The sequence below is a fragment of the Peromyscus maniculatus genome, chromosome 6 (assembly GCF_049852395.1).
Source record: "Peromyscus maniculatus bairdii isolate BWxNUB_F1_BW_parent chromosome 6, HU_Pman_BW_mat_3.1, whole genome shotgun sequence".
NCBI lineage: Eukaryota > Metazoa > Chordata > Mammalia > Rodentia > Cricetidae > Peromyscus > Peromyscus maniculatus.
This window is the reverse complement of record NC_134857.1, coordinates 20,237,464-20,263,403: the sequence shown is the minus strand read 5'-3', so window position 1 is coordinate 20,263,403 and position 25,940 is coordinate 20,237,464. Positions and strand designations below refer to the sequence as shown.

The 25,940-nt window shown below is 37.7% G+C and overlaps 1 protein-coding gene across 1 annotated transcript; it reads right to left on the bottom strand.

The window, feature by feature from the left end:
* Positions 1-285: 285 nt before the first annotated feature.
* Cpb1 (carboxypeptidase B1) lies at positions 286-25,940 on the bottom strand. Its single transcript, XM_006993811.3, has 11 exons — positions 25,876-25,940; positions 25,710-25,785; positions 18,699-18,823; positions 12,750-12,849; positions 12,556-12,657; positions 11,573-11,674; positions 10,611-10,721; positions 10,438-10,528; positions 9,426-9,628; positions 2,750-2,834; positions 286-581 (listed from the first exon to the last, which is right to left on the bottom strand). The coding sequence occupies exons 1-11, from the start codon at positions 25,938-25,940 to the stop codon at positions 394-396; spliced, it is 1,248 nt and encodes a 415-aa protein (XP_006993873.1). The 3' UTR covers positions 286-393.

Here is a 25,940-nt window from a genome sequence, read left to right as displayed (position 1 = left end):
CCTAAGCCAAGATGTCACCTTTTCAACTGTACTAAGTTTTACAATCTCCCACTTTCCTCTGTATTTCTTCTTAATCATAAGCTTCCCATTATAACCCAGGTTCTCTGCTAGTGTAGGCAGCTCCTCAAGGACTAGCTTCTCCATAGCAGATCACACCAGCACCAACACACAGCTGGCTTGCTCCTTGTTCAATCACCCTTCATCTCAAACAGGCAATCCTCTGTTTTCCAGTAAAATGATTTTATTAGTATAAGTTTTAGAGGTCCAAGTATGTCAATACATGAAGAAAATTAAAGAACGATTGGAATCTGCAAAGCCTCCAAACAAACAAAAGTCAAGACAGACAAGAAATGAACAGTGAGCATTTTGAAATAAGGTGCATTGTGATCTTCACTAATAGAGATGTTCTAGGACATAATTGGCTATGTACTTGACTGCAAGCATTGTCTCCTCACAGGTTTGGCGGATCTGGGACTCAGGAAGGAGAAAGCCATAGATGCCTGTATCCCGGAGTTCAAAAGTGAAGGAATATTTGATTCCTTGGTCATAAGCCCAGTCATCTGAGCCCCCAGCAGCAGGATCTGAAATGAGAAAACAGTAGGGGAAAAGAAATCAGCTTCTCTCTTTAACTACAAATTCTTCACTGTGAAAAATATTATGGACAGGCTAACCATCTATTCAACAGAAAAACAAAGTATTTCAAAAAATCAATACAATTTTGCCCCAGAATTATTTTGTGAGAATGATCTCAGAAAGTATTTTTAGTGATATGAAATTCTCAGTGCAATTACATGTGGTTGGAGAGTGCACTATGAATAACTCATTAAAGAATGGATGTCTCCCAGGAAAGCTGAGTAGTAGGAGGACAGCACCCAAGTTGGTAGAAACCTCAGAATCATGAAACTTGACAACATGAGGGCAAGGGTGCCCCTCTTCTCTTTCACTGCTAGAGATTGAACCCGGGGCCTTTTTCATGTTAGGCAAGGCCTTTAACCCTGAGCCATGCTACTTCTACCCCTAGGTTTTCGCTTTTTATCTTTGGTGTCTGACAACTGGCCTGGCACAATTATTCATTTAGTTAATTCACTAAATTATAATTTTGTTGTCACTAGTATATTTGTTCATTATTGTTCATTGATTTAAATCAAGAACTAAGTATCTCTCACTGAGCTGCAAGGTCATGTGCTCATCTTTAGAGATGCTGGGACAAAGGAGAGACATTGTCCCTACCTCTTATTGGCTTATACATAGTGGCAAGATAAAGCTAATTTAACTCATCTGAATAAAGCCATGCTTAAAAACAGGTGCACAAGTGAGTCATTTCTGTCAGAACCACCTTAAAAAAACACCTTACAAAGTAAGGCCACAGAAAGCTCTATTCCACCCTGAGCTCAACAAACTCAGCAGCTCAGGCTGGAGCCTTCTCAGCTGCAGTGGAGGCCTTTTGATAACAAGACTGAGTCTTTTTTCCTTGTGTCTATTTCTAATCCTTTCAGAACTTGGGCAAAAAGAAATCACTGGAGGGTAGAGGAAAGTAGAAATAGAAACTGAAAACTGGTTCTGCAGAATGTGCCTTTTAAGATAATTTCAAACTCTGCAGTGACCACAATGCTGCGTTCCAGCTCAACCCACCCAGCTCTTTCTGTTTTGTTTTTCTTCTGTTTTGGTGTGTGTGTGTGTGTGTGTGTGTGTGTGTGTGTGTGTGTGTGTGTGTGTGTAGAAGATGGTATTGAATCTCTTGGAACTAGAATTATAGGGCGTTGTGACTCAACCATGTGAGTACTGGGAAGTGAACCTGGGTTTTTTGTAAGAGCAGTTTCATTCTCATATCATATGTGTTCTGGTCCCTCCTTTCTTCTCTCCTTTAAGACCTCTTCCCTACCTCACCCTCTTGTCCCCTTCTCTAGTTTTCTGAAATTAATATACACTAGCTCTGGAACAAATACACACATATGTAAAGCTAAGATCTGCATATGAGTGAGAACATGTGGCTTTTGTCTTTCTAGTCTGGGTGAGGCTACTTCATATAACATTTTCTAGTTTCAACCATTTTTTTCTTCAAAATTGATTTCGTTTTTTTTTATGGTTAAATAAAATTTCACTGTATTCATCTCTCTCTCTCTCTCTCTCTCTCTCTCTCTCTCTCTCTCTCTCTCTCTCTCTCTCTCTCTTACTGATTTGCACACATAAAGGAATTGGGTTCCTCTGAAGAGTGGCTTATTCCTCAAGAAACCCCCCTTCTTACCCATAATTACTCCACAACTGTGTTTTCATCCTGTAAAGATTCTTCAGCTAAACATCTTAGATCTTATTCCTAAGGTGGTAGAATAAGATCTTTAGCATGCTGGGCACTTAGGTTGGGTGTGTTCTTACTTTGTAATCCTAATCTAGCACCTCTTAGCACCTGTGTCTTTCCATGCTTGCTATGGTGACTTCCTCAAAGATTTCTTTGGTCTACCTATTCCCTCTTATCTTTCCTGCTTCCCTCCTCTGAATCCTTCCTTTGTTTTTATTTTAGCACCTACTGAAAGCTTGGCACACAGTAGATGCCCAAGAGATGCATGCAGAAAGCAGATGTTACTGTTGTTTGGAAAGAATATTTATTTCTCTATATATCTATTTAGTAGAAAAATATATATTTCATTTAAAAAAATCACTGTGAGGTAAAGTTATACATTTTAAATGGTGAGAAAAGAAAGGTAGTGGGAAACATGTGGTATCTTTGCATAGTTCTAAAGCCAAGACTCACAGATTGTTGTTGCTCCTGGGCCGTATGTGTACTTGGTGCCATGCAGAGTGGCAAGCTCCTTGGCCGCACCTTTCACCAGCGCATTCTGAAGAAGAATCATCAGGAAATCAATAAATGAAAGTAACCATGCCAAATAAACACAACCCCTGTACCCTTGTTTTAAAAAAAAAGACATTTATGCCACATTTGGGTTAATATTTTATACTTTTTCAATGACTGTTTCAATTTTTCCAGCTTAGTAATACTGGAATTCATAAATAAGTCTTGTGAAAGGATGTTTTCCCCAATGTAAAGCAAAGGCTAGGAAGTCTTTATGCTATGACAAAGGTTATTGATGTCATTGCATAGGAACAAAACATACCCAAAAAGGCAAACAAAACAACCATGACTCGACATGTGGTAGGTAGAAAGCCAACATTGAGTCATTACAGGATGGTATGAATTAGGGCTGGAGTATTATCAGCTGAACACACAATGATTGCTTAGAAAATGTGACTTTGGAGTCAATTCCTCTGTCTGAGACTGACATTAGCTTCAAAGGGCTGTCATTTTATTGCTATCACTATTAAAGGAACATTCAGTTTGTGCCTCAGCCTCTGTTGTCCCTGTCCTCAGCTGCTCTCTACTATGGACGTTTATCTCCTGGTAACCACTTTTAGGGTTACCACAACTTGTGTCTTCAGTGGCTTCAACTTCTTCTTTTGGCAAAAAGGCTCATTGTGACCCCATCCCAGAGGTCTGTCTCAAATCTCATCTCATGTTCTTTCTGAGGTAGGATTTCCTAAATGGCCCCTGCACCCTTCCACTTCCTCACTTTACACTGACTTTAGGTATTCTTCTTCCTTCACCGGAATGCTCTTCCCCCTCTTTGCTTAATCAAAGAATTTCTATCATCTCTCATGTTTACTTTTATGTGATCTTCTTTGTGAATTTGCCCTCCATTCTCTTTAATTGCAGTGGTCTCTCTTTTGCAGCAGCCCCCATCTATAAGAGCTCTTTCAGCCTATTGAAATCAGTTGTTCTGGCATCTATTATTAGTTCTCTGCAGGATTTGTGGCTAGTCTTTTTTTTTTTCTTTTTAACTTTTGTTCTTTGTTCTTTTTCTATATAGCTCAGGTTGACCTTGAACTTATACTGTCATACCCTGATTAGGATACTCATCTCTATCCTCAGCAGGCCACTCAGTAAAGATTGGGTGAGTGAATCCTGTGCTGGGGTTCAGAGTCATTACAAATGGGCCAGATCTGGATAGGGTACATAGTGCCGAGCTTTTCAAGTTGGCTTGTGACCTCCTGAGCAGAGATTAAGTATGGTATGGGAGTGGGCAGTAATATTGTGTATTTATGGTTGATGGACTGTCATATTTAGATACTGACATTTACCACAAAGGAAGAAGTCTATGAAACCTTTCGCTGATCCTATTTAAAGCTAAGAGACAGAAAAAAGTCAGAATAGACATTAATCAGCTAAAATGTTGTATTTTAAATCCCCCTTATCAAAATTCTCTGCACTCAGTACAGGTATTTCCTTTTGGAAAGTCCAAATAATTTCACCAATATTACTCTTTATCTTCCCAGTATCACCTGTTCACATTATACCACCACAGAATTTTTCAGCAGAATGGAATGCCATGTATAGCAGTACACTCAGTGGGAATGTTGCAAACGAGCTGAACAACTAGTGCCTGCTGAGAGCTTTGGATGGAAGTGTCATTCTAGCATTTGCCACAGTGTCAGGTAACGCCTTGCCATGTGTGTGTGTGTGTGTGTGTGTGTGTGTGTGTGTGTGTGTGTGTGTGTGTGTATGCATGTATGTACGCCCCTCCACATGACTCTCACTCCAATCCCCTGCACACTGCCAGAGTTAGGCTAATTGTCCAGAGTCCCTTATTATAGTGTAGAATAACAAGAGCCTCCAACCAAGCCTGAGATATGAAATAATTCTAAGAAATTTAACTTGACCAGAGTTTAACTGTCCTTGTCGGTAAACATGTGATAACAAGAACCTCAAATTATCTCTAACTTTGGTTTCCTTCCTTCTGTCCTGTGATAATCTTAACTTATAGGGACCAATAGGAAATGGTACTTTTATAATTTTGGTGCCCAGTGAGATCTTAAGCTTCCAGCAGGCACCAAGGAGAAAGCATTTGGAACTAGGAAATTCCTAATTCTGAGGAACAGAAGGATCCTGATAGAAGTGAAGACAGGAGGCAGGGAAACAACTGGTGTAGGAAAGCTGGCCTGCTGCCTCCCTAGATCTCAGGAGCAATGGGGAATAGAGGAATGAATGCTGCCATTGACATGAAGCAATGTTGTCCTTCATTTGACCTGCTTCCTATTCCTCACTTTTTGATGTTCAAGGAAAACACAAAGTGTGAGTCAGTTGAATTTGCAGTCCAGAGAGTTCTTGTTTTGAGAGACATGGTGTTTCTCCCAAATACATTTTAAAAATAAATACTCTGTAACACAGGAAAGGGGCAACTTTTGCCAATTGAAATTTGCAGAACACCATATATTATTTTTGAGGAAGATAAAAAATTGATGAGAGCCAAAAGCCTTTGGACAGAAATGTGACTCTGCTTTTACCTTTGTTTAGAGCAGTTTCTCAACCTCTGCTCTTGCTCTTCTGGTATTCAGCTGGATCACTGTGTGTGTGTGTGTGGGGGGGGGGAGGGCAGGTAGGTTTCCTGGTACACTGTAATATGTTTATCAGCATTGTCTGTCCTCTACCACGAGATGTCAGCAAACTCCCATAGTATGTCAATCAAAATGTCTCACAAACATTACCAAATGTCTTCTCTGGGTACGAATGGGTTGCAAAATAAGTTCAAAATGATGTAAAAGATACAGTTATAGCTGATGAGAGTTTAGGAGAAAAGTTAAAAAGGAAGCCATAGATTTTGTTTTGAAAGTGTCTCTGCTGATGACATTACAGATATGCCTTCAGCATCTTGGTTCCCAAAAATATCATCTTGACAGCAGGACTGATAGATTTAGCAAAAATATAGACTCCCAGTTAAATGTAAATTTCAAATAAACTATGAACATTGCTCTAGTATGAATCTACCTCATGTAGGATTTGAGACAGGATTATAGTAAAAATTAGTGGTTTTATAGAAATCCAAAATAAATGGGGAGTCATGTAACAGATCTGGCTAGTATTTACCACATCTCTATCTCCAGGGCTCACTGTGATGCAGGCTTCTATTTTGATATCCAGTGTCTTTCACAAGATGCCCAACTTCACCATCCAGCTTTTTCTCTCAAGAAGACTCCTTAATCCTGTTTTTTAATCTGACTGTTGTTGGTTTTATTCTATGCTTTCAATGTTCCATTCTTTCCTTGCCCATCTGAATCATGTTCATTCTTTAACTCTCAGAAGAAATACCATATCTCCCTCTTCCTTCTCTTCTTCCTCCTTCTCCCCATCCTTCTTCTTCCTTTTTGAAGAGGGATTTTCTACTCATCCCTGGCTGTCTTAGTACTCACTGTGTAGATCAGGCTGGCTTTGAATTCACAGAAATCAGCCTGCCTCCACTGCCTTAGTGCTAGGATTAAAGGCATTTGCCACTGCTACACCTCCTTTCTTATCGGCCTATTACATTTGTTGCTATTTCTCTCTCATGAATCCCTACAACTGCGCACAATTAAACTCCTGGTTACGTACTTTATGGTTTCATACCTCTAAATTTCAGTAAGACCCTAAGTTCTCAAATGTCAAATTTATGGAAACTTAGTGTACATCCAATGCAATTTCTGTTAAGTCATATACTATTGGCCCAGGAGGAGAATTTTATCAAGCCAAGAAGTTCCCTGAACTTTGTAATGGTAGATCAGTAACAAGCTTCTTTGTTAAAAGACATTTTATGGTTTCATTTAAAACTTTTTGGGTAGTTTTTTTATTATTTGTTTTTGAAATAGATTCTGAGAAAATACCTTAAATAGATACTTTCTGCCCTCCTCTATCCACCTTAGTTGTCAGTGGCCTCTTGACTGTGGGATAATGGCTTTGTAGTCATTAGGCCAGGACACGGTGTCAGCAGTGATGGGCATGAGCATAGCACTGCAGTTGTCTACCTTCTAATTAATATTTATTCCCTTTGAACCTTTACCATTTATCTATAAATGTGACCTTACATTGTCCTCACATGCTTAAGTAAGGTGACAGTATCTTTTTATTAATTAATTAATTTACTTACCTACTTATTTTGAGACAAAGTCTCATTATGTAGAACTGGTTGTTCTGAAACTTGCTATGTAGACCAGGGTGGCCTTGAATTCATATGGATCTGTTGGCTTCTGCCTCCTGAGTGCTGGGATTAAAGGTGTATGCTACCACATTCAGCTTGACAGGATTCTACCTTTGTAGCTCATTAATTAAAAATTTAATGAATAAGCAGTGAGTGACATGCCACTGAATGAAAGATGTTTTTTAATTTGTGGTCACATTTAGTAGTTTTTTATAGAATTGCTATTTTTTCTAATTATTGTCATATTTCTCCTCTTGGATAATGAATATATGCTCATCAAAAGAATGGTTCAGGATCCAAGATTGTACCCCGAGAAGTAAGTGCTATCAGGCAATCTAAGTAAATACTTTGTAATAGCCATCCATGGTCAGAGGTAATTGCAGGTGGGATGCAAAACTTTTCTCATGGATTTCCTCAAAAGAGTTGATGGGATATCATAGTAGAGTGCATAGAAATATGTGGGTCTTAAATTGGTCAGTGGAATTTAATTGAAGACCCAAATATAAATCCATACACCTATGAACACCCAGTTGTTGTTGTTCCTTTAATAAAGAATCCAGAAATACACATGGGAAAAGGATAACATCTTCAATAAATGGTGCTTGTCAAATAGGATGGGTGCATGTAGACAAATACAAATAAATCTATACTTATCACCCTGCACAAAACTCAACTCCAAATGAATTAAAGACCTCAACATAAAACCAGACACATAGAACTCGATAGAAGAAAAAGTTGAGAATAGCCTTGAACACATTGGCACAGGAAAAGACTCCCTGAACGGAAGGCAGCTAGCACAACTGGCAAATGCAGCCATATGGCTAGGACTGGAGGGATTTTCCACTATGCATCACAGTTCTTCATTTTCTCTGACCATAAATATCTCCTAGTTTCATACTTCCTTGTTCTTCAGAATTTTGAAAATTCAAGTATCATTTTATGAGCTTTAAAACTCCATTTGATGATAAATAGCATTATTAGGAAGTCTACACCGAAGGACTGGATGTTTTATGAAGCCAGTGGAAATTTATGACTACATAATGTTCTTCCTTTAAATTATATTGAATGACTAAACATAAATTACACTCCACATATACTTATTATTCCTGCATTTTTAATGTTTTGCTGAAGATGTATTTTTGGGAGGATTTTATAATCTATAGAGATACTTTTGTTTTAATTTATGTGTGTGTGTGTGTGTGTGTGTCCAATTCAAACACTCTAAATCCTATCTTGCTCTTTTGGGACATTGGTCTCAATTTCTGATAGCTAGAAACTTAAAAATATGTATTTTTGAAGGATTCAAACATGTCTTTAAAATTATTGATGTGTGATACTTATTAATGTGACTTCTATGAACTCATAATAGTTAATTGCTCATATGATTATATCTTGATCACTAAGCAATACTGCTAATATTAGAGTCAAAGACATTTAAACTTTTAAAAATTGTTGCCTATATTTAGAAAGCCTAAATCACACTATTTGATTACTGAATGATTTATTACTGTTTTATCTGATCAAACAATGAAACAAATAATTTAGGACCTCATAGATCAAGCCGTTATCTACTAAATGTTACAACTTTGTAATACCATTTGCCATATTCTGTTTGTGTCAAATCTAGATCAAGCAACTTGGCAAAATAGACACTGACAAAAATGAGGTGTGCCATCAAGGACTTTGTTGATTATCTCCAATACAACTAAAATAATCCTTTCATCAGTGCTGTGCTTTGAAAATGAAACGTCCTGCATATGCTCATGTGTTTGAACACTCAGTCTCCAGCTGGTGGCACTGTTTGATCTTTAGGAGTTAAGAGTCTTACTGGGTGAAACATCTCACTGGGGACAGGGTGTGTAGTTGTGTAACTTGGCCTTACTTCTGTTCCTTTTCTCTGTTTTCCATGTGTGAACGAAACGTGACCTCTCTGCTTCCTGATTGCCAGACGGGCCTTATGCTCTGTCCAGCCTTCCCTGCCATGACAGACTTTATATCCTCTGAAACCATAGGACAAAATAAGTCTCTTTTCCCTTAGCTTGTTTTTTGTCCGGGTAGATTATCACAACAACAGAAAAGGATAATACAATCACTATTGTGGTAAAGCTAAAGGGAACGAATATTGTTTTGAATATTAGTAAATAAATCACATTCAAGGGAGATTGTTCCTTGTATCAAAATTCCATTTCTTTCATTCAGTTTATTTAGACAACTCAATTCCTTAATATATAACAGACACATACATACTACACACACACGCACACACACACACACACACACACACACACACACACACACACACACACACACAATTTTTACTCCTGAAACTAGTAAGAGAATTTCCAGAAATTGTTCTGATAACTTTTTCAGAATCAGAATAAAAAGTTTCAACACTGAAATGGTCTCCCTCCCATTGCACCCACTCACCAATTCCTCATAGTTCTCAGGCAGCTTATAGTCATAGGAGTAAGGGTAGAGCATCATTTGGGAGTAGGAGTGAATCGTGAAATAGGCCTTGATAGAGGAGAGGTTCTTGCGGATGAAATCTGCCAGGGCCTTTGTCTCCTTTTCAGACTCTGCAGCTGGTCCACAGTACGTGTCAGAGCAGGGACTTCGAGAAGCTCCCACTTCTGTAGAAATGTATGTTCCTATTAGTGGTCAATGATCACCTACTGAAGTTCTCATAGGAGATGTTAGATGTTTCTGGTTTTCAAATTAGGAAGCTAAATAATATAAGGCATTTTCTCAGGAGTCCTTACAATAATTCTTCATGGTTTCTCATCTGTCTGCCATCTATCTGTCTATCTATCATCTATCTATCTGTCTGTCTATGCATATATTAGGATGAAATGTTTTTAAGATGATATAATAAGAAATTACATATGAAATCACTAATATCTTTCTGCTATAGGCCTTTTTTAAACATAAATATTTATGAAGACAAATAGTATCCATATGTTCTGACTATACTTTGGTCTATATTGTATATTTGTATACACAGGGAAATCAAGACAGCATTAATTAATATTAATTATTTTAATTAATAAATTAATTAAATAAAATTAATAAAGTGGGATAGTTATTAATAATATTCATGAAAAATCCTGTTACTATGATCACTTTATTGCATCACAATTTTCTTTAAATGATTATTTTTAATACTGATGTCTAAATGATCCTCAGATTAGATTCTGTAAATACATTTCACACATTGTCAGACAATTGTGCACTTCCAGAATTTAACATAGCTGGAAATACAACACAGAACTTGGCTTCACACATTTTAATCAAATGAACTAATAAACTATATTCTGTGCATTGAGAAAGTTAAAATTCGATAACATAAAACTTTGTAGTTTTTCTTGTTTTGAAGATTGACCTATTGTTTTCTTATGCTGCTTCACCTCTTATGCTTTTTACTGCTGTCTGCAATACTCACCACACCAACCAGCATTAAAATTTCTGTTAGGGTCCACGCCCACACAGGAACTTCCAGTCGTAGTAGAGCGGGTCTTTCTCCACATTCGGCTCTGAAATTAGATTCTATAGTTACATCAAATACCATAGGAAGTAGCTGGTGTGAATTTCACACATCCTTCAGAGTTCATGTACCTTAGTCCAGGTGTAGACATAACCGTCAATGTTGACCACAGGCAGAACATAAAAGTCCAACTCATCAAGAAGCCGTGTCATGTGGATCTCTTGTCCATAGGTACGGACAGCCTGTATGTGAATAACAATATAGGATCTCATGGGATGGAAGAGATGATGCTGTCAAAATTTACATGACCTAGGTGCATGTTAACTTTGGTAATAGAAGCAGGGTTCTCTGCCTAGTTGCCAGCCTACATTTAAATTCAACCTTTCTCTGGGCTTTCTTGGATAAGTCATTGCAAATTAATTTAGAAGTCCTTTGAACAAAAGAAATTAGGTTTTATATAATAAATTCTTATATTTTAAAATCATATTAATGTAAGATTTTAGATTTAGAGAAGAGCTGTAAAAACAGTGCAGGGAGTCCCCACACATTATCTAGATTTCCCTAATGTAACTCCTTACAGTTTCATGCACTAATTTTTGTACCCTTTAGAGGGTTTACTGAAATCAATATTATTATGATATTCTACAGGTAATTTTGTTCATTATTTGTGCATATATTGGTTGGAATTCTCTTGTAATAAATGGTTTATGAAGTGTCTATTTGTACCAATATGAATGAATGGACATTTGAAAACTTCAACATTTTAGCTTATGGTCAGGTTGGTGATTTATCCATACTGATCAATTTTTTAAAGGACAAATCACTGTTTTAGCTGTAAGCCAGTCTACCAAAGGCAGTTGAAAAAGTAGAATTTAGTGAAATTGAAATAAACCCCTTTTTCTAACTTAAAAATGTGTACCTTACAAAGGTCTATTGACACGTTAAAACTAATTTTCCTCAATAGGAACTGGGAATTTTGGCATTTGTGTGTTTTTTATATATATTTTACTTTCTCATGTTATTAGGTTATAAAGGAATTAATTGAAATTATTATTTTCTATTTCTTCTGTCAAAAATCATTCTGTGGACCTACCTCTCTTACAAACCACTGACAGAATGCAGGAGAAATCCACTCTCTTGCATGGAAACCACAATCAATGAAGATGGCAGGCTTATTTGGTTTAGCTTTGCCAACCTATTGTGAACGAAAAGAAATGGAGAAATGTGATTCACCACATGGCACTTAGGAGTTAACAACCACTCCCTTTGACTCAATAGGTGAATCCTAACACTGAAAGTGTTCTTGTCTCTGAACGATCACCATGTTTAAGCTGAAAGCTTGCATTATTACTAGGCTTATCAAGCCTACATTGCCACAAGAAGCTTGATTACTCTGCTCAACTATGTTCCTGTAACACTTATTCTCAGATACTGTTATTAGATGATGTGACTATGACAACCAGATGACTAATTATAAGTAATTATAATTGGTGCTAACTTTATGAAAAATTTTCTTCTCTCTACTTATTTCTCATCTTTTCATTTTGCCACTAGAATTCCAGAACAAAAGTAACATTGAAAATGATGGAAACAAGTTGTTGATTGATGTTCATCGTAATGTGGTCTGATAAATGAGAATAGCCTGAGAGATGATTTCCAGCAATGGCTTGCAATTCACAAACAAACTTGGAAACCACTTCTGGGAGAGGAGAATTTCATCAGTTAGATTTCATACAGGGATGTGGTAAAATTTATAAGACTTCTTTTATTTTACTAGATTTTCGTTCTTAATCAATCAAAAGTAATTATGTAAAAGTGTGCATAGAATAAAAGAATCCAGTGAATCTGAGCTATAGAAAACTCTATAGAGTTTTCTTTCTTTCCTTCCTTCTTTCTTTTGTTTTCTTTCTTTCTTTCTTTCTTTCTTTCTTTCTTTCTTTCTTTCTTTCTTTCTTTCTTTCTTCCTTCCTTCCTTCTTTCCTTTCTTTCTTTTAGATAAGCATGTCTATGAAATAGATGCCAGTGAATCAGAATTCATTGATTTAAGCTACTCAGGTTATGTTTAAAAATTGTTACCTTGAGGAGATACATGTTACGTCCTTCAAATGTGGTTCCAATGGTGCTTTGAGAGATGAGGTCTGGATTATCAGTGGCAACTTGTTTAATCCAGGACTCTATCTACCAAAAGGAATAATTCTTGGATCAATGTGATATTGTTGGTTCAACCCCCAAGCCCCTGAAAAATTATCAGAATCAGGGATGCTGCATACCTTTTCCCATTTGTTGTACTTGGTGTAACTGTGTTCACTTGTACGGGTGTGGCTATCAAACTGGGCTTCCAGAACATTTTTCACGTTGCTTATCAATACCCTGTATGAGTCAAAGTGGGTGTTTCTCAATATAAGTATATTCTTTCCAGGGAACACACATGAAGATAAGAGCCACAGCTTTAGTAGAAGCTGCAGTGCCTCCCACTGGCTCACACAATTGCCTTCTGACTTTTATTGAGGCTCTTCAAGCTGAGCTACCTAAGGGAGATTCTGTTATCAATCACAAGAAGTGAGACATCAAGGACCCTGAAGAGCAGGAGTATAATGGAATCTTACAGGGCCTATATTTCACATACTTTAGGGACCCTAAACACAGACATGGTTTTTCTTTGATATCCAAACATTTGCCTCAGGGTCGTGGGCATCCACACAACAGTACATTTCTGAGTTTTATTTCATTTTTTAAACCTCAAGTATTTTCCTGATTTTAGCACTGAAAGTCTCAGAAACCTACTCACTACCACCAATGTAATGTGAGAGTTGGTTGCTGAGGGCCAGTCTGCAGGATTTTAGGAAAACAATTTACTGGTTGACAATTCAAAAATATTAACAGCACTAAATATTTATTAGGTAAAAAGAAACTGGCTTTAAAGAACTAGAATTGGTTGAGTTGGGGGAGGGACAGAGAGGGAGAGCAAGGAAAGAGATATCATAATAGAAGTAGCAATTATGGGGATAGGGAGAAACCTGGTGCTAGGGAAATTCCCAGGAATCCACAAGGATGACCCCAACTAAGATTCCTAGCAAGAGTAGAGAGGGTGCCTGAACTGGCCTATCCTTGTAATCATTAATGACTACCCTAATTGTCATCATAGAACCTTCATCCAGTAACCAATGGAAGCACAGATGGAGAGATCCACAGCTAATCACTGGGCTGAGCTTCTGGAGGCCAGTCGAAGAGAGGGAGGAGAGATTATATGAACAAGAGGCTTCAAGATCATGATGGAGAAACCCACAGAGACAGCTGACCTGAGCTAGTGGGAGCTCACAGACTTTGAATGGACAGCTGGGGAATCTACATAGGACCAAACTAGGCCCTCTGAATGTGGATGAAAGTTTGTGGTGACCCTGGCAGTGGGACCAGGATTTATCATAGTGTGTGAACTGGCTTTTAGAGTGTATTCCCTATGGAGGGATACCTTGTTCAGCCTTGATACAGGGAGAGGGGCTTAGATTTACCTTAACTTGTTATGCCAGGCTTTGTTGACTCCCCATGGGGAGCCTTACTCTCCCTGAGAGTGACTGGGAGGTGGAATGGCAGGGAGGTGGGAGGGAGCCGGAGAAAGGGGAACTGTAGTGGGTATGTAAAATGAAAAAAAAAAAAAAAGAACTAGTGTTTTCTTTGCTGTTTGGCTGACCTGATAATCTAATAACAGTTCTATAGCAAGGCAATACTAAAACTGGAGAGGTAGAACCCTAGAGGCCTGTCTATTCCTATAAATCCAGTTGAAAATTCCTATATTAGGGTCACATGTATGTGGTATAAGTGTATGCATGTGTATTTATCTGTATCTTTCATTATTACTTTGAGTGGAAAGATGCTTGGAAGGGAAAAAATATCTGAGCATCGATGTCCTTGATCTCTGAATATTTCAGAACAAGATCGGTTTGCAAAACTTCTGTCATTCACAGTTAAATTTTCCAGTGGTTTTATCTAACATTAGAGAATTGCAGACACACATCAAAACTCTTCTTTTAGTCCCTTGGACCTATCAGTGACACCCTCTGAACCTCCCATGTAGTCCCACTCCATTTGGTGAATTAGGATATGAGTGTGTGTGTGTTTGTAGAAAATGCAATAAATTAATGCTAAATGACTTGAGTTCTTGGTAAATTCTTTCTTACAACCTAACTCTCTTAATATTTAAAAGAGGTAAAGAGCAAATCTTAGAGTTTATCTCAGCAAAGAATTTTTCCTTGGAATAGTCATCAAAACTTCCTTAGTGAGTTAGTATTCTGTGGTTCATCCCAAACTAGTTTAAAGCATCATAGGTCTATCAATGTATAATTATGGAGTTCAAGAGTCCCACATGGATCTCACTGGGCTGAGAGAAAGATATCAATGTGGGTATGTTCTTGTCTGGAACTCCTAGGAAAGAACTGATCCCTCTGAGCCTTTTGCAGCTCCTGGAGGCTGCCTAAATTCCTTGGCTGTGGTTGCCTCCTCCATCTCCAAAGCTAGCTATGGCAAATTGACTCCTTGCTTTCCATCACTTGGGGATGAGGATGAAGACATTTGAGGGATTACAATTATAAGTGCTTTCTTTGTATTCAACATCTTAACTAGAAGGGCAAAAATTTGAGGGGACAGTAGAAGAAATCATGAGTTGGGAATAAAAAGGTCAATGTAATGGTTTGGCTCAATTTATGTATTGGCTGCAGAAAAATCACGCACTCCCTGGGCTTAATTTTATGATTTGAGAATGGGGCTTTTCATAAGAGGACTCTCAATATCCTTTTCAATTCTGAGATGAAATAAAACCCATTTTTCTTGCCTTCAAAAGTAAAAACTTTATTTACAACCTTTAATAAACTAAGAAAACAGAAATACTAAACCTTTGGCTATAAAAGGATTGGGAAAATGATCTTCAGCGATAATTGAGAGTGAAAAAGTAGTCAATCCCAAACAAAAAAAAAATGAAAAACAAAAATCTGAAAACCAAAAACAATCGACTGACAGAAAACTTTTAGAAAACAATTCTATTTCAGTATCATCCAATAGAAAGAACAAATCTTGCCGAATACAGAAGAAATTCTTGGAATGGAAAAAGTATCCAGTAGAGATGGCAGGTGAGATATACTTTAACTTTTTATTTCCTTAATGCTTGGGCCTAACTAAGCACAGGGCCTTGCATGTACAGGGTGAGTGTACAGTTGAACTGTATCCCTAGTTCTTTATATTCTAAGATGTGCTACAAAATATGTAAGTTACATGGCTTCTTACTGGGTATCCAGGGAAAATATATCCTAAGTTAATTGTTCCTCTGCACTCCATCACCTTAAGACTTTCAGTAGACATCTCTTATTTAGAGCCATAATCATTACCATTGCTGATAGTCAGCAATCAGTGTTGGATGGAGGAAATAGCAGCAAAGTTGACAAGACATGTAGCTATCCTTTTAACACAGCCCACCCAAGTTCAAATGACTGAGAGAATACTTAGCAACTATGAGAGGCTGCTGCTTTTGTTTTGTTGTAGAAAGAGACATTCTTTTAGCATTCTCGCCATGTTAGTCAACATTTTTATGAATAATCCAGACAATAAAGTATAAAAATGTTTAAATTAAAGATGATACTCAATAACAAAAATATCCCTTTGCACATTGGGAAAGAGCATCAGAAGATGTTTATCATTTAGCAATTTTAGTCAAATCTTGAATTATCATAGAGCAAATTTTAAGTCTGTGCACAAAGAAAGGTAAATTATAGCTTTATATCCAAGGTTTGTTCTTAACTTGGGAATTGAATATTGATCAGATTGAAATATAATGCTGACTGCTTGAAGCCTGGGGCTCACTTCAAATGACCCTTTGCAGCCTTGTAGTTTCCTTCCTTCCTTCCTCCCTTCCTCCCTCCCTCCCTTCCTCCCTCCCTCCCTCCCTCCCTCCCTCCCTCTCTCTCTCTCTCTCTCTCTCTCTCTCTCTCTCTCTTTCTTTCTTTCTTTCTTTCTTTCTTTCTTTCTTTCTTCCTTTCTTTCTTTCCTTCTTTCCTTCTTTCTTGGCTTTATAAGATTTAAAACAAAGAACTACTTTAGCTGTATCACAAAATATTGTTATAAATAATTAGCTACTATTGTAAAAGCTTAAAACAATACCTCTTAATATAGTAAGGGATTCATTGTGGTTCTAAAATACATAGGCATATACACTATATACTTTCATATACTTTTTATGATAGTGCCATTCAATTTTCTTTTAATTTTTTAAAACATGCAAGTAAATTATATCACTGTAACTCGCAATAAATATTATAGCTAGAAAGGAAAGGGAGACATGGTGTAGTCTTATTCCTCCCACCTCTGGCAGATTCTGGAAAGTGGACTATTGAGTCCACTATATGTGGCCATTGTTATTCAAAGATACTTGCCTGCACAGTTCTTTTTTTTTTTTTAATTTTGTGTGTATGAGTGTCTTGCCTGCATGTATATCTACGCACCATGTGCATGTAATGCCTGTGAAGGACAGAAAAGGGCACTGTATTTTTTGGAACTGGAGTTAGAGATGGTTGTGAGTCACCATCTGGGAGCTCAGAATCAAATGCTCAGTTTTCTGCAAGAACAGCCAGTGATTTTAACTCCTGAGCCATCTCTCCAGCCCTATAAAAATTTTCAATATATAGAAAAAATGATAGTACAGGCAGTTAGCAACATTCAATCTCTCTTTCACACATGTAATTTTAAAATAAATAAGTCAATAAAAAGGCAAGACACTCATACATACAAATTTTCCTTCTTTGTAAACAGTAAACCAGCAGAACTTGCAATAGTAGTAAGATTATAAGTGTGAATTAATAGCATGTTGTCCATTTATCACTGTCATATTTCCTCATTACATCCTCATCATGTGGGTTAGGAAACTAAGGCTTGGGAAACTTAAGCAGATCTAAAGGTCTCATGCCAGGAAGTTGCAGAGGCAATGATAGGTTCTGGTTTGGTTTCCCCTAAAGCATTCCCTTGTTGTCTATACCACTTCTGATGATGGCACAAATTGTACAGTTGACTTCTCACATGTTCCTTGACATGGATACTATTTCTTATATTTTTAAGATGCAAAAAACCCAACAAAGTAATTTTTGATGCTAAAATAGTCTACATCATATTTTCTCAAACCATAATGCAGATTTGCATGTGTAATCAGGGATTTCTGGATAGGTATTTGAACACCCTAGACTGGGACTCAAGGAGTTCTTTTTGTTCTTCCTTGAGCCACCCCTGGAGGAAGTGCTCTGTGTTGTCCCAGGATCATTTCTTCTCTTCTCTTCTGCAGATGCCACTGAGTTAGCATGTTCTTTCTTAACTTAAAGCATGTCATCTGTTCTCTACCTAGACTTTTCCATGTTGTTGTCTGGCTGACCCCTACTTACTCTTCAGTTCTCAACCAAAGCCTCATTTCATTGGTCATCCTTCCTTGAGCCATATATTTCATTCATTCTGCTCAATCCCCAGTGTTCTGTTCTAATAACTATTTTACACCACTGTAATCCTTCCCTTGAAGTTTATCTTCTCCCAATGGATGTAAAGTCCTAGTCACCCTTTTCTGTATCTAATAACCCAGACACTTAATATCTATTTTGGACTGTCAATCAATGGACACCATTCTTTTCTTTGATGGGCATTCTGGAATGATGTACACATACCAATGTAATATTTGGGGAGAGTATCTAACAGTTTATCCAACTCCACTCTTGTTATTTAGAGTTTATGTTCCTTTCTTTTTGACCCTTCTTCACTTCTCCTGATACAAGTGGTAGGGTCTTTAAAAAGGATATATTATCTCTAGACTTAATATATAGGAATGTGAAGAGCCCCCACAACATGAAGAGCCATCACTGCCCAAAAGAGGTGTGGTTGGCCATTCAGAGAGAGGAATTGAGGATAAAACTATGCCCAGATGATAACAGTGTCCTTGGCTTGGCCTTTACTCTCTATATAATTTTAAAACCAGTAGTAGGTCATATATTTGTCTAGTTTGAAACTGAAAAACATTTTCATTAGAGCAATAACTGAACACAAAAGCCATTAAATCTTAATCTATGGGGTCTGGTGCTAGCTCTGCCATTACCTCTTTGTGTAGGAAAAACATAACTTTCTCCTCATTTTAGCTTCCCTGGGTTAGTCACAGGCTTAATAAAAGGGGAGAGAATTCCGATAGCTATAAAGCATAAACTTACTCATAGTGAAATTCATTCTGCTCCAGAAAGTTCTCCACCATGGCAACATCTTCTGCTCTAACATGAAAGTCAACTGTAGTGAGAGGTTTCACTTGTGTAGCAGAATCTGGTTTCCAAAAATCAATCTGAATAAATAGGGATATGAAAAAAGCATCTATAGTTCAATGACAAGTTAGGATCTAAGATCACGTTAATGCTTTACTCCATACAATCATTTTAAAACAAATCATCCAGGCAATCTCTTATAAATATCTCCTTTGAATTAGTAAGAACCAACCAGTTATACGTCAATAAAAAATGTCTACAAGGCTGGGGAGATGGTTTCATGTGTAAGAGTGCTTGCTGCATAAGCATGAGTTCAAATGTCCAGAACACATGCTACAAAAACAAGCTGAGTGTGGTTGCATGTGCCAACACCCCTTTAGTGAGGGGCAGAGAGGAGCAAAGACAGGAAGATCACTTGCTGGCTACCAGCTTCTCTCCAGGTTCAGTGTAAAATTCTGTCTCAAGGGAATAAGTTAGAGAATGACAGATGAGATATCTGACATCCTCCTTTGGCTTCTGTGTGCACAGATGAATATATATATATGTATATATATAATATTATATATTATATATATAATAGCAAGCATAGGTGCACATATATCTTAACAAACACTGCATTATCATAAACACATATACACTCACGCAAAATATATACAGATATATAAAAAATTAAAACTGATTAGCAAGAAGCATGAAGAACATAATTGTTTCTCATAATACTAGTTTATTACAGTATTCTCTGGCTGTCCTTTTCTGTTTTCCAATTTTATGGGGCACTTGCTTATTATATTATGATAGCCATCTCTGTGGTAATGGATAAAGCTCATGAGTGATAATGAATCCACTACAGAACAAAAAGATAGTAGAAAGAAATTGTGCCTCCTTTTTCTTAAGGAGACTTATTTTCATAGTCTTGGAACTGATTTCTGTGAAAGTCACAGTAATGCAAGCCCAAGAATATCTTCCTGATGTGGCCAGAAACAAAATACACTTGAGTGTCCAGTAGTATATTGAAATTCTCATCTTATTCATTAACTGTTAATTGGGCTTATTACATAAAGGGCTTCAGGTTGGTGACATAATAATGGGTGAATCAAATATGGCCTTTGTCTTCTTGAGGGAAACTTTAGAGAAAGTTAAGTAGGAAATAATAGTGTAACTAACACATTTGATTATTCTAATGCTTTTATTTATACATACATCACCACAAATATCCATTTTCATGGAAAAATGTCAAATAGGTTCTACTGCTTCTTTTTCATATGTTTTTCTTTTTCTTCTTTACATTGAAGTCTAGAAGTCTGAGATAAATCAGATATTTGGTCTTGCTTTGCTACTGTGTCTCACTCAATACATATCTAGACATTTGTGAGCTAGGCTCAGGGTACAAATGTGTACTGGTAATAATTGTGACCATTTCTGGGAAATTTGTAAGGAAAACTGGGCAGATTTTGAGATTGTGCACCAGAAACTGAGGATGGAAGGTTTTAAGGTAACCAAGTTTCTGGTGCACTTGCATGGAATCTAGTAACTGTAGCTGGTCCTGCTGAACTTGAAACCACTGTACCAGTCCAGTGGATGCTGAGGCATTGTGGGGGCTATAATGGATGCCAGGTCAGCAGAAGGACATGTGATTCCAACAAGATGGATCCCAGAAGAAGGTGTGGTTATGGATATAATAGACAGTTGACAGGATACTATATCAGTGGGTAGGAAAGGATTGGTTAGACAGTGTAACACAGAGAGTTGAAATAAGGAGGATACAGACTGGAGCTAAAATGATAATGGTGACAGTATAAAGGTAGACCCCAACAAACACAGAGAAAGCTGGGTGTAGTAACAAAGCCAGCACTATAAAGAGAAAAGGAATGAGGATAGAAGGGAAAGTCCACTTTTGAACATTATGTTTAAATTAGTGTTCCTGACCTTCCAATGTTATCTCAGCTGCAGATACAGGCATTTAACACTGGAGTCCTCAAAGTGTCTGTAGCCAACATTGACAGTGCCCATCTCCCTCATAATTATTGGGACCTTTCAGTGGCTCAGGACCCCTCTTTCAAGAGCTGTACCTCTTCCCTTGAGGCTTTTTTCCCCAGAACCAGCAAAAGCCAAGTATATGCTCCAGGTGGACTTGGGATGCTGCAGAAATAACTCGGGGAACTTACTGAACATATGACCCTAGGAAACAACTGTCTAGGTTTCCAACTCATTAATCTAATGGGTAGGATAATATTGAAATATGTGGTTTGTACCATTTCCTGGAGATTCTCCGTGGGTTACGCTCCAGTTATCCTTTGTGACAGTGGTTTAATAACACTGCATTGACTGTGTTTCCATCTTGATATCACCCCTCCCTTGTGTTTTCATGGTGCTTACTGCACTTTCAAATGAACTATTTTTTTTCAGTCTTGAATCAGGGTCTCTTCTCAAAGAGTATTTATCAAGATGCTAACTTTCCACTCAGAGCAACAAATGCCTGTATAATATGTTTGAGAATGGTTCTGACATAACCTCTCTTTCTGTTATGAACCTGTGAATTACCTTTCCCGACTTCCTCACTTCTTACTCATTTTCCTAGCTTTGACATATATTGGAAGACTAGATGTGTCTGTATAACTTTCCTTGAACTTCTGCTGTAAGAATGATGGATTCTTTAAGAGGTATGGTGATATATTGTGTACCCTAATAAAATTTGCCTGAAGATCAGAGAACAGAACAAGCCACTAGATTAAACATAGATGCCAGGCAATGGTGGCTTTTTAATCCCAATACATGCCTTTAATCCTAGCACTTGGGATCTCATGCCTCTGCTACCAGTATTTGGGAAGCACATATGACTTATATTCCTTTCTCTATCCAGCCATATTACTTCCTTCCTAGTGCTGGGATTAAAAAGAGGGGTTATTATAATGTTTGACAAAACTTGAAGGCCTAATTTGAGGCTGTTCAACATTTTCAATTTCATGGGCTAAACATACAGCAAAGTGTTAGAGTGCTTGTCTGCTATAGGGAAAGCTCCGGACTTGATCTTATACCTAGCCCTGCAAAACAAAACAAAACACCAGAACAAAACATTCCCTTTGACATAGAGAAGATTGGTGTGGTTAACATCCACCCATGTGGAGCTCTGTAAGTGTGATGTAGAGCTGCAATTCTGGAGACAGACTCATTGCTTCCTAGGAACCAGGAAAATAGGAGGAACACTGCATTCCCACAGCAGTTACAAATCACCAAGTGGTTACAAATGAGAACCTCAAATAATAACATAAGGAGAGAGAGAATGAATTTCAGGAATTAGAATGACTTGTAAGTGAGAAATAGGGAAGTGAGGTGAAATGTATGATACAAAATGTGAGAAATTGAGCTATAAGGGCCAGTGTTATAAAACTAAAATTATAACATTATATTATAGAGCTCTGAGTGACAGAGATCCACATAGAACATTTGTTGGATTATAAGGGACCATCTTTAAGAGGTAATCTTGTGAAATAGTCAGCCAGATGGTGTGTAACTTGAGTCCTTATTAAAATATGGTACTGTACCAACACAAAGACAAGATAAACTAATGTATCAATCTGAAATTCAAGCTGGGTATGTTGCTCAGTTGGTACAGTGTTTGCCTAGACACAAGGCTCAGGATCTGGTCTCTAGCACTGCATGAAGCCATACATGACTGAAAATGCCTGTAATTTTAGTACTTGGAAGGTGAAAGTAGGAAAATAAGAAGTCCAAAGCCACCCTCTGCTACATAGCATATTCAAGGTGAGCCTGGGCTACATGAGTTCCTGTCTTTCATGTCAGATTCTTTGGAAAGTAAATTTGGCAGATAAAAGCAAAAGTTTTCACAAATTTGAGTTTTCACAAATGTGCACAGATTTGTTTCACACTGTGAGTTATTGGGAGTCAAACACCTAGTAGGTCTCTCATTTATCTTGAGGACGTTTTTTTCTTGTTTGAAAGTAAAGCAACTTCTATTCTAGGCCTAATTCAGAGAGCAGGAAGGAACTTTCTTATATGTCAACAATAAAAGAGATAATAATAATTTTACATTAAACATAGGAAAATATACTTAAAACTCCAGAAAAAATAACCCAAGAAAACCCAGAGGACTGACAGCTAGTGTCACTATAAATGTATCAATTGAGGAGGCCAATTAGGATGTGAATGAAGGGGCAAAATAAAACCCCCACTCTGCAATTACAGATGACAAGTGAGAAAGTGCTGAAGCACAGTGTGGCTCTGATCCTTCAATATATCCAGCTCTTAAAAGGACACGTTCAAAAGCTGGGAGGAAGGACACACTGGCCAAGGATAAATAAAAAGACTAGATGCCCCTTTGATGATCTTATCAGGAAGGCTACAACCCAGAATACACTGCACCAGCATGATCACTAAAGAGGACTTAAACCTTTTGAAAATTTATGTTAGAAATAAAGAAAAACATAAGGAAGAAGCATGCATCTTCCTGTGTTAGCTACAGTGTGCTGCCACAGCTGCAGGAGAGCTGGCCTATTTACTTCTCCTTTGTCCTCCACTTTTTCCAAGATTTTTCAACTTCCAAAGAGAACACTGAAGTTCAAGGTAGATGAGAGAAGTAATTATATTGTCATGGAAATTGTATTCAAATGCTCAATCTGATGATAACAGCCACCAAGTAGTTACATGGTTCCTCCTAATTTTTTTTCAAGTGGTATGCTTATATTCCTGTTTGAACTCTTACAACAGCCCTCTAGGGAGATACTATAACTACCATCACAAATGAGGATGGTGAGGTGCAGAGAGAGCACAAGACCAGCTTCAAGTGGTATGTCCAGAAACTAAGCCTGGTGAATCTTAGACCAGCCCCTCTGCTTGACCACAATAAAATGGGAGAATTGAGATGATTAAAACAATATGGCAGATAGCATTGCCGTATTGAGGAAGAAAAATGTTCCAGGGGTTTACTTGGGAGTGGAGGAGTTCCTTGGGAAATAGATGAAGCAAGAGGTATCTTCTGGAACCTGGCATTGATTCCAATAAACTACAGAGCCAACTTGAAGCAGATGGACCATGAATGATCAGAAAAAGAAGAGTGATCCCTGGGAAGCAACATGGTTTGAAGGCCCAGTTAATCTGATAATTTGGAAGATGCAACTACTAGCCTGGTAGAATCTTGATCTTGGAAGCATTTGATGAAGTATATGTCCTGATATGCCTTTTTATAAGTCAGAAAGCTACACAGTGCTGTCTCTAGATAACACCCCCTTACATAAGGTCGTTGAGCATACTTATCCTATGGACAGCAAGCTGCTGAATCACTTACGTTTTTAAATGCCCTACATGGTACATTGGAGACTAATAATAAATATGTATTTACTGAATGATAATGAAGGCCTCTTGGTGTGGACACCTTACTTACTCAACATTTTCTTTACCCGTGAAAAACACAAATCAAGAAGACCTGTTTGGGGTGCTGGAGAGGTGACTCAGAGGTGAAGAGAACTGGATGCTCTTCCATTCCTAGCACCCACATGGCGGTTCACAACCATCTGTAACTCCAGTCGTAGAGGATCTAATCTTTTTCAAACATTTGTGTGAGGAAAAAAAAACAATGATTCATATTGTACCCAAGTTTATTAGAAGTGGAGTGTGTTCTAATATCTCGAAGGTGTGAAAAAGTGGGTCTGTTATGCAGCAAAGGCAAGTAATAGCTCTGTAGCATATATATCCATCAGGGTGCTCCTGGAGGCCCACTGTCAATTCTGAAAGATACATTTTCAAGAAGAAATGTGAAGACTGAACTGTCTCCAGATGTGACCAGAATGCTCCAAACTTTGTAAGCTAATAAAAGGAGAGACAATAGAATGGCACAGAAGACAAGTGTTAGAGCTAAGTGGTATTTGACTCATTTGCTTCTAATAGGTCAAAGTTAGAAGAAAGGTACCTTACATCTTTGTGTATTACAGAAAACCAACAGGGTGGTTTGTAAAGTGTTCCCATTGTCCCTAGAAGCAATTGCCAAACAAAGCTAGCAAGCAGGGATGCTACTTCCTAGAAGGAAATTCCAGATTTGAAAGAAAGTCTAGAGTAGATGACTTTCTATTTTCTTTCAATGCAAACTTCACATTTTATGATTATGACACTTTTTGCCTTTTACATCATTTCTCCAGGCCTACCTTAAGAGCTAGAACAGAAGTACATGAAGATGGTAGTTAGAAAAAGAAATAGAAGAATGGATGGATGGATAGATACATGGATGGATGGGTGGGTGGGTAGATGGATGGATGGACAGATGGATGGATGGATGGGCAGACTGACACCTAAGAGATAGGAGACTGTTGTAGCTCATATACTCAATTGACCCAGGTGGTGCTATTTGTACTCAGAAGTAGATTGTTACCATATTATGCATATAATCAAAAAAATGTAGATTCTAACCCCATGGATATTTTTTGAGTAGTAACATTATTTTTAAGCAAAAGAATAGTATGGAAATCACTGGTGCACTTTGCCTTCCTTTTCTCCCTCAAGTCATACCATTAAGGCAACTAGAATCAAGGTCAGGAAAACTCAAATTCTGTGATTAGGAATGAAAAGAAAATCAAAGGGAAAGATGACACATGGGTTACGGAAATGAATTTGAAGTTGGACAAAAGCCTGGTTTTTTCAGTCATTTCCAAATTGGTTGTTTTTCTCCTTTGTCTTGGAAGGGAAGTGACTTGCATGTTAAATGTTCTATGACCTTCAAGACAGATTCAGCTCATCTAACTGTCACTGTCAGCTCTTCTAAAAGGTTGTGTGGATTTATAATACTACAGGGCTTGCTACAATCTAATTTAAGCAGCAAAAGAAAGCACTGTGGCATTAAATAATTTCCAAGTTTTATTCCTAAATCCTGCAGGATGATATTTTATGTCATTGCTTTTTGGTAGAACCAGACTAGTTCAGGCTTTAGAGTTAGTATAAAGTAGAGAACTGTCACTTTACCGGCTTGGTGTTGGCCAGCTCCTGAATTAAGTTGATGTGATCTTCATCAGGTACACTGACACGGAACACCCGATTACTAAGTGGTGAAAATAATGAATGGAAACTTAAATTTCAACAATTTGTCCAAAAGCTAGCAAACTTGCTTTGTAAGGAATTATGGACTTACCCATTAAAGTCCTCCTCAAAAGGATGAGCCAAAGCCACACTCACCAGAGCGAGTAGCAGCAACAT

Coding starts and splice junctions, on each gene's coding strand:
- Cpb1 (XM_006993811.3), bottom strand. CDS start 25,940: ATGTTGCTGCTACTCGCTCTGGTGAGTGTGGCTTTGGCTCATCCTTTT. Junction 12,850..18,698: donor CAGAATGAATTTCACTATGA/GTAAGTTTATGC, acceptor TGACTCATACAG/GGTATTGATAAGCAACGTGA. Junction 582..2,749: donor CCCAGGAGCAACAACAATCT/GTGAGTCTTGGC, acceptor TTCTCATTTCAG/ATCCTGCTGCTGGGGGCTCA.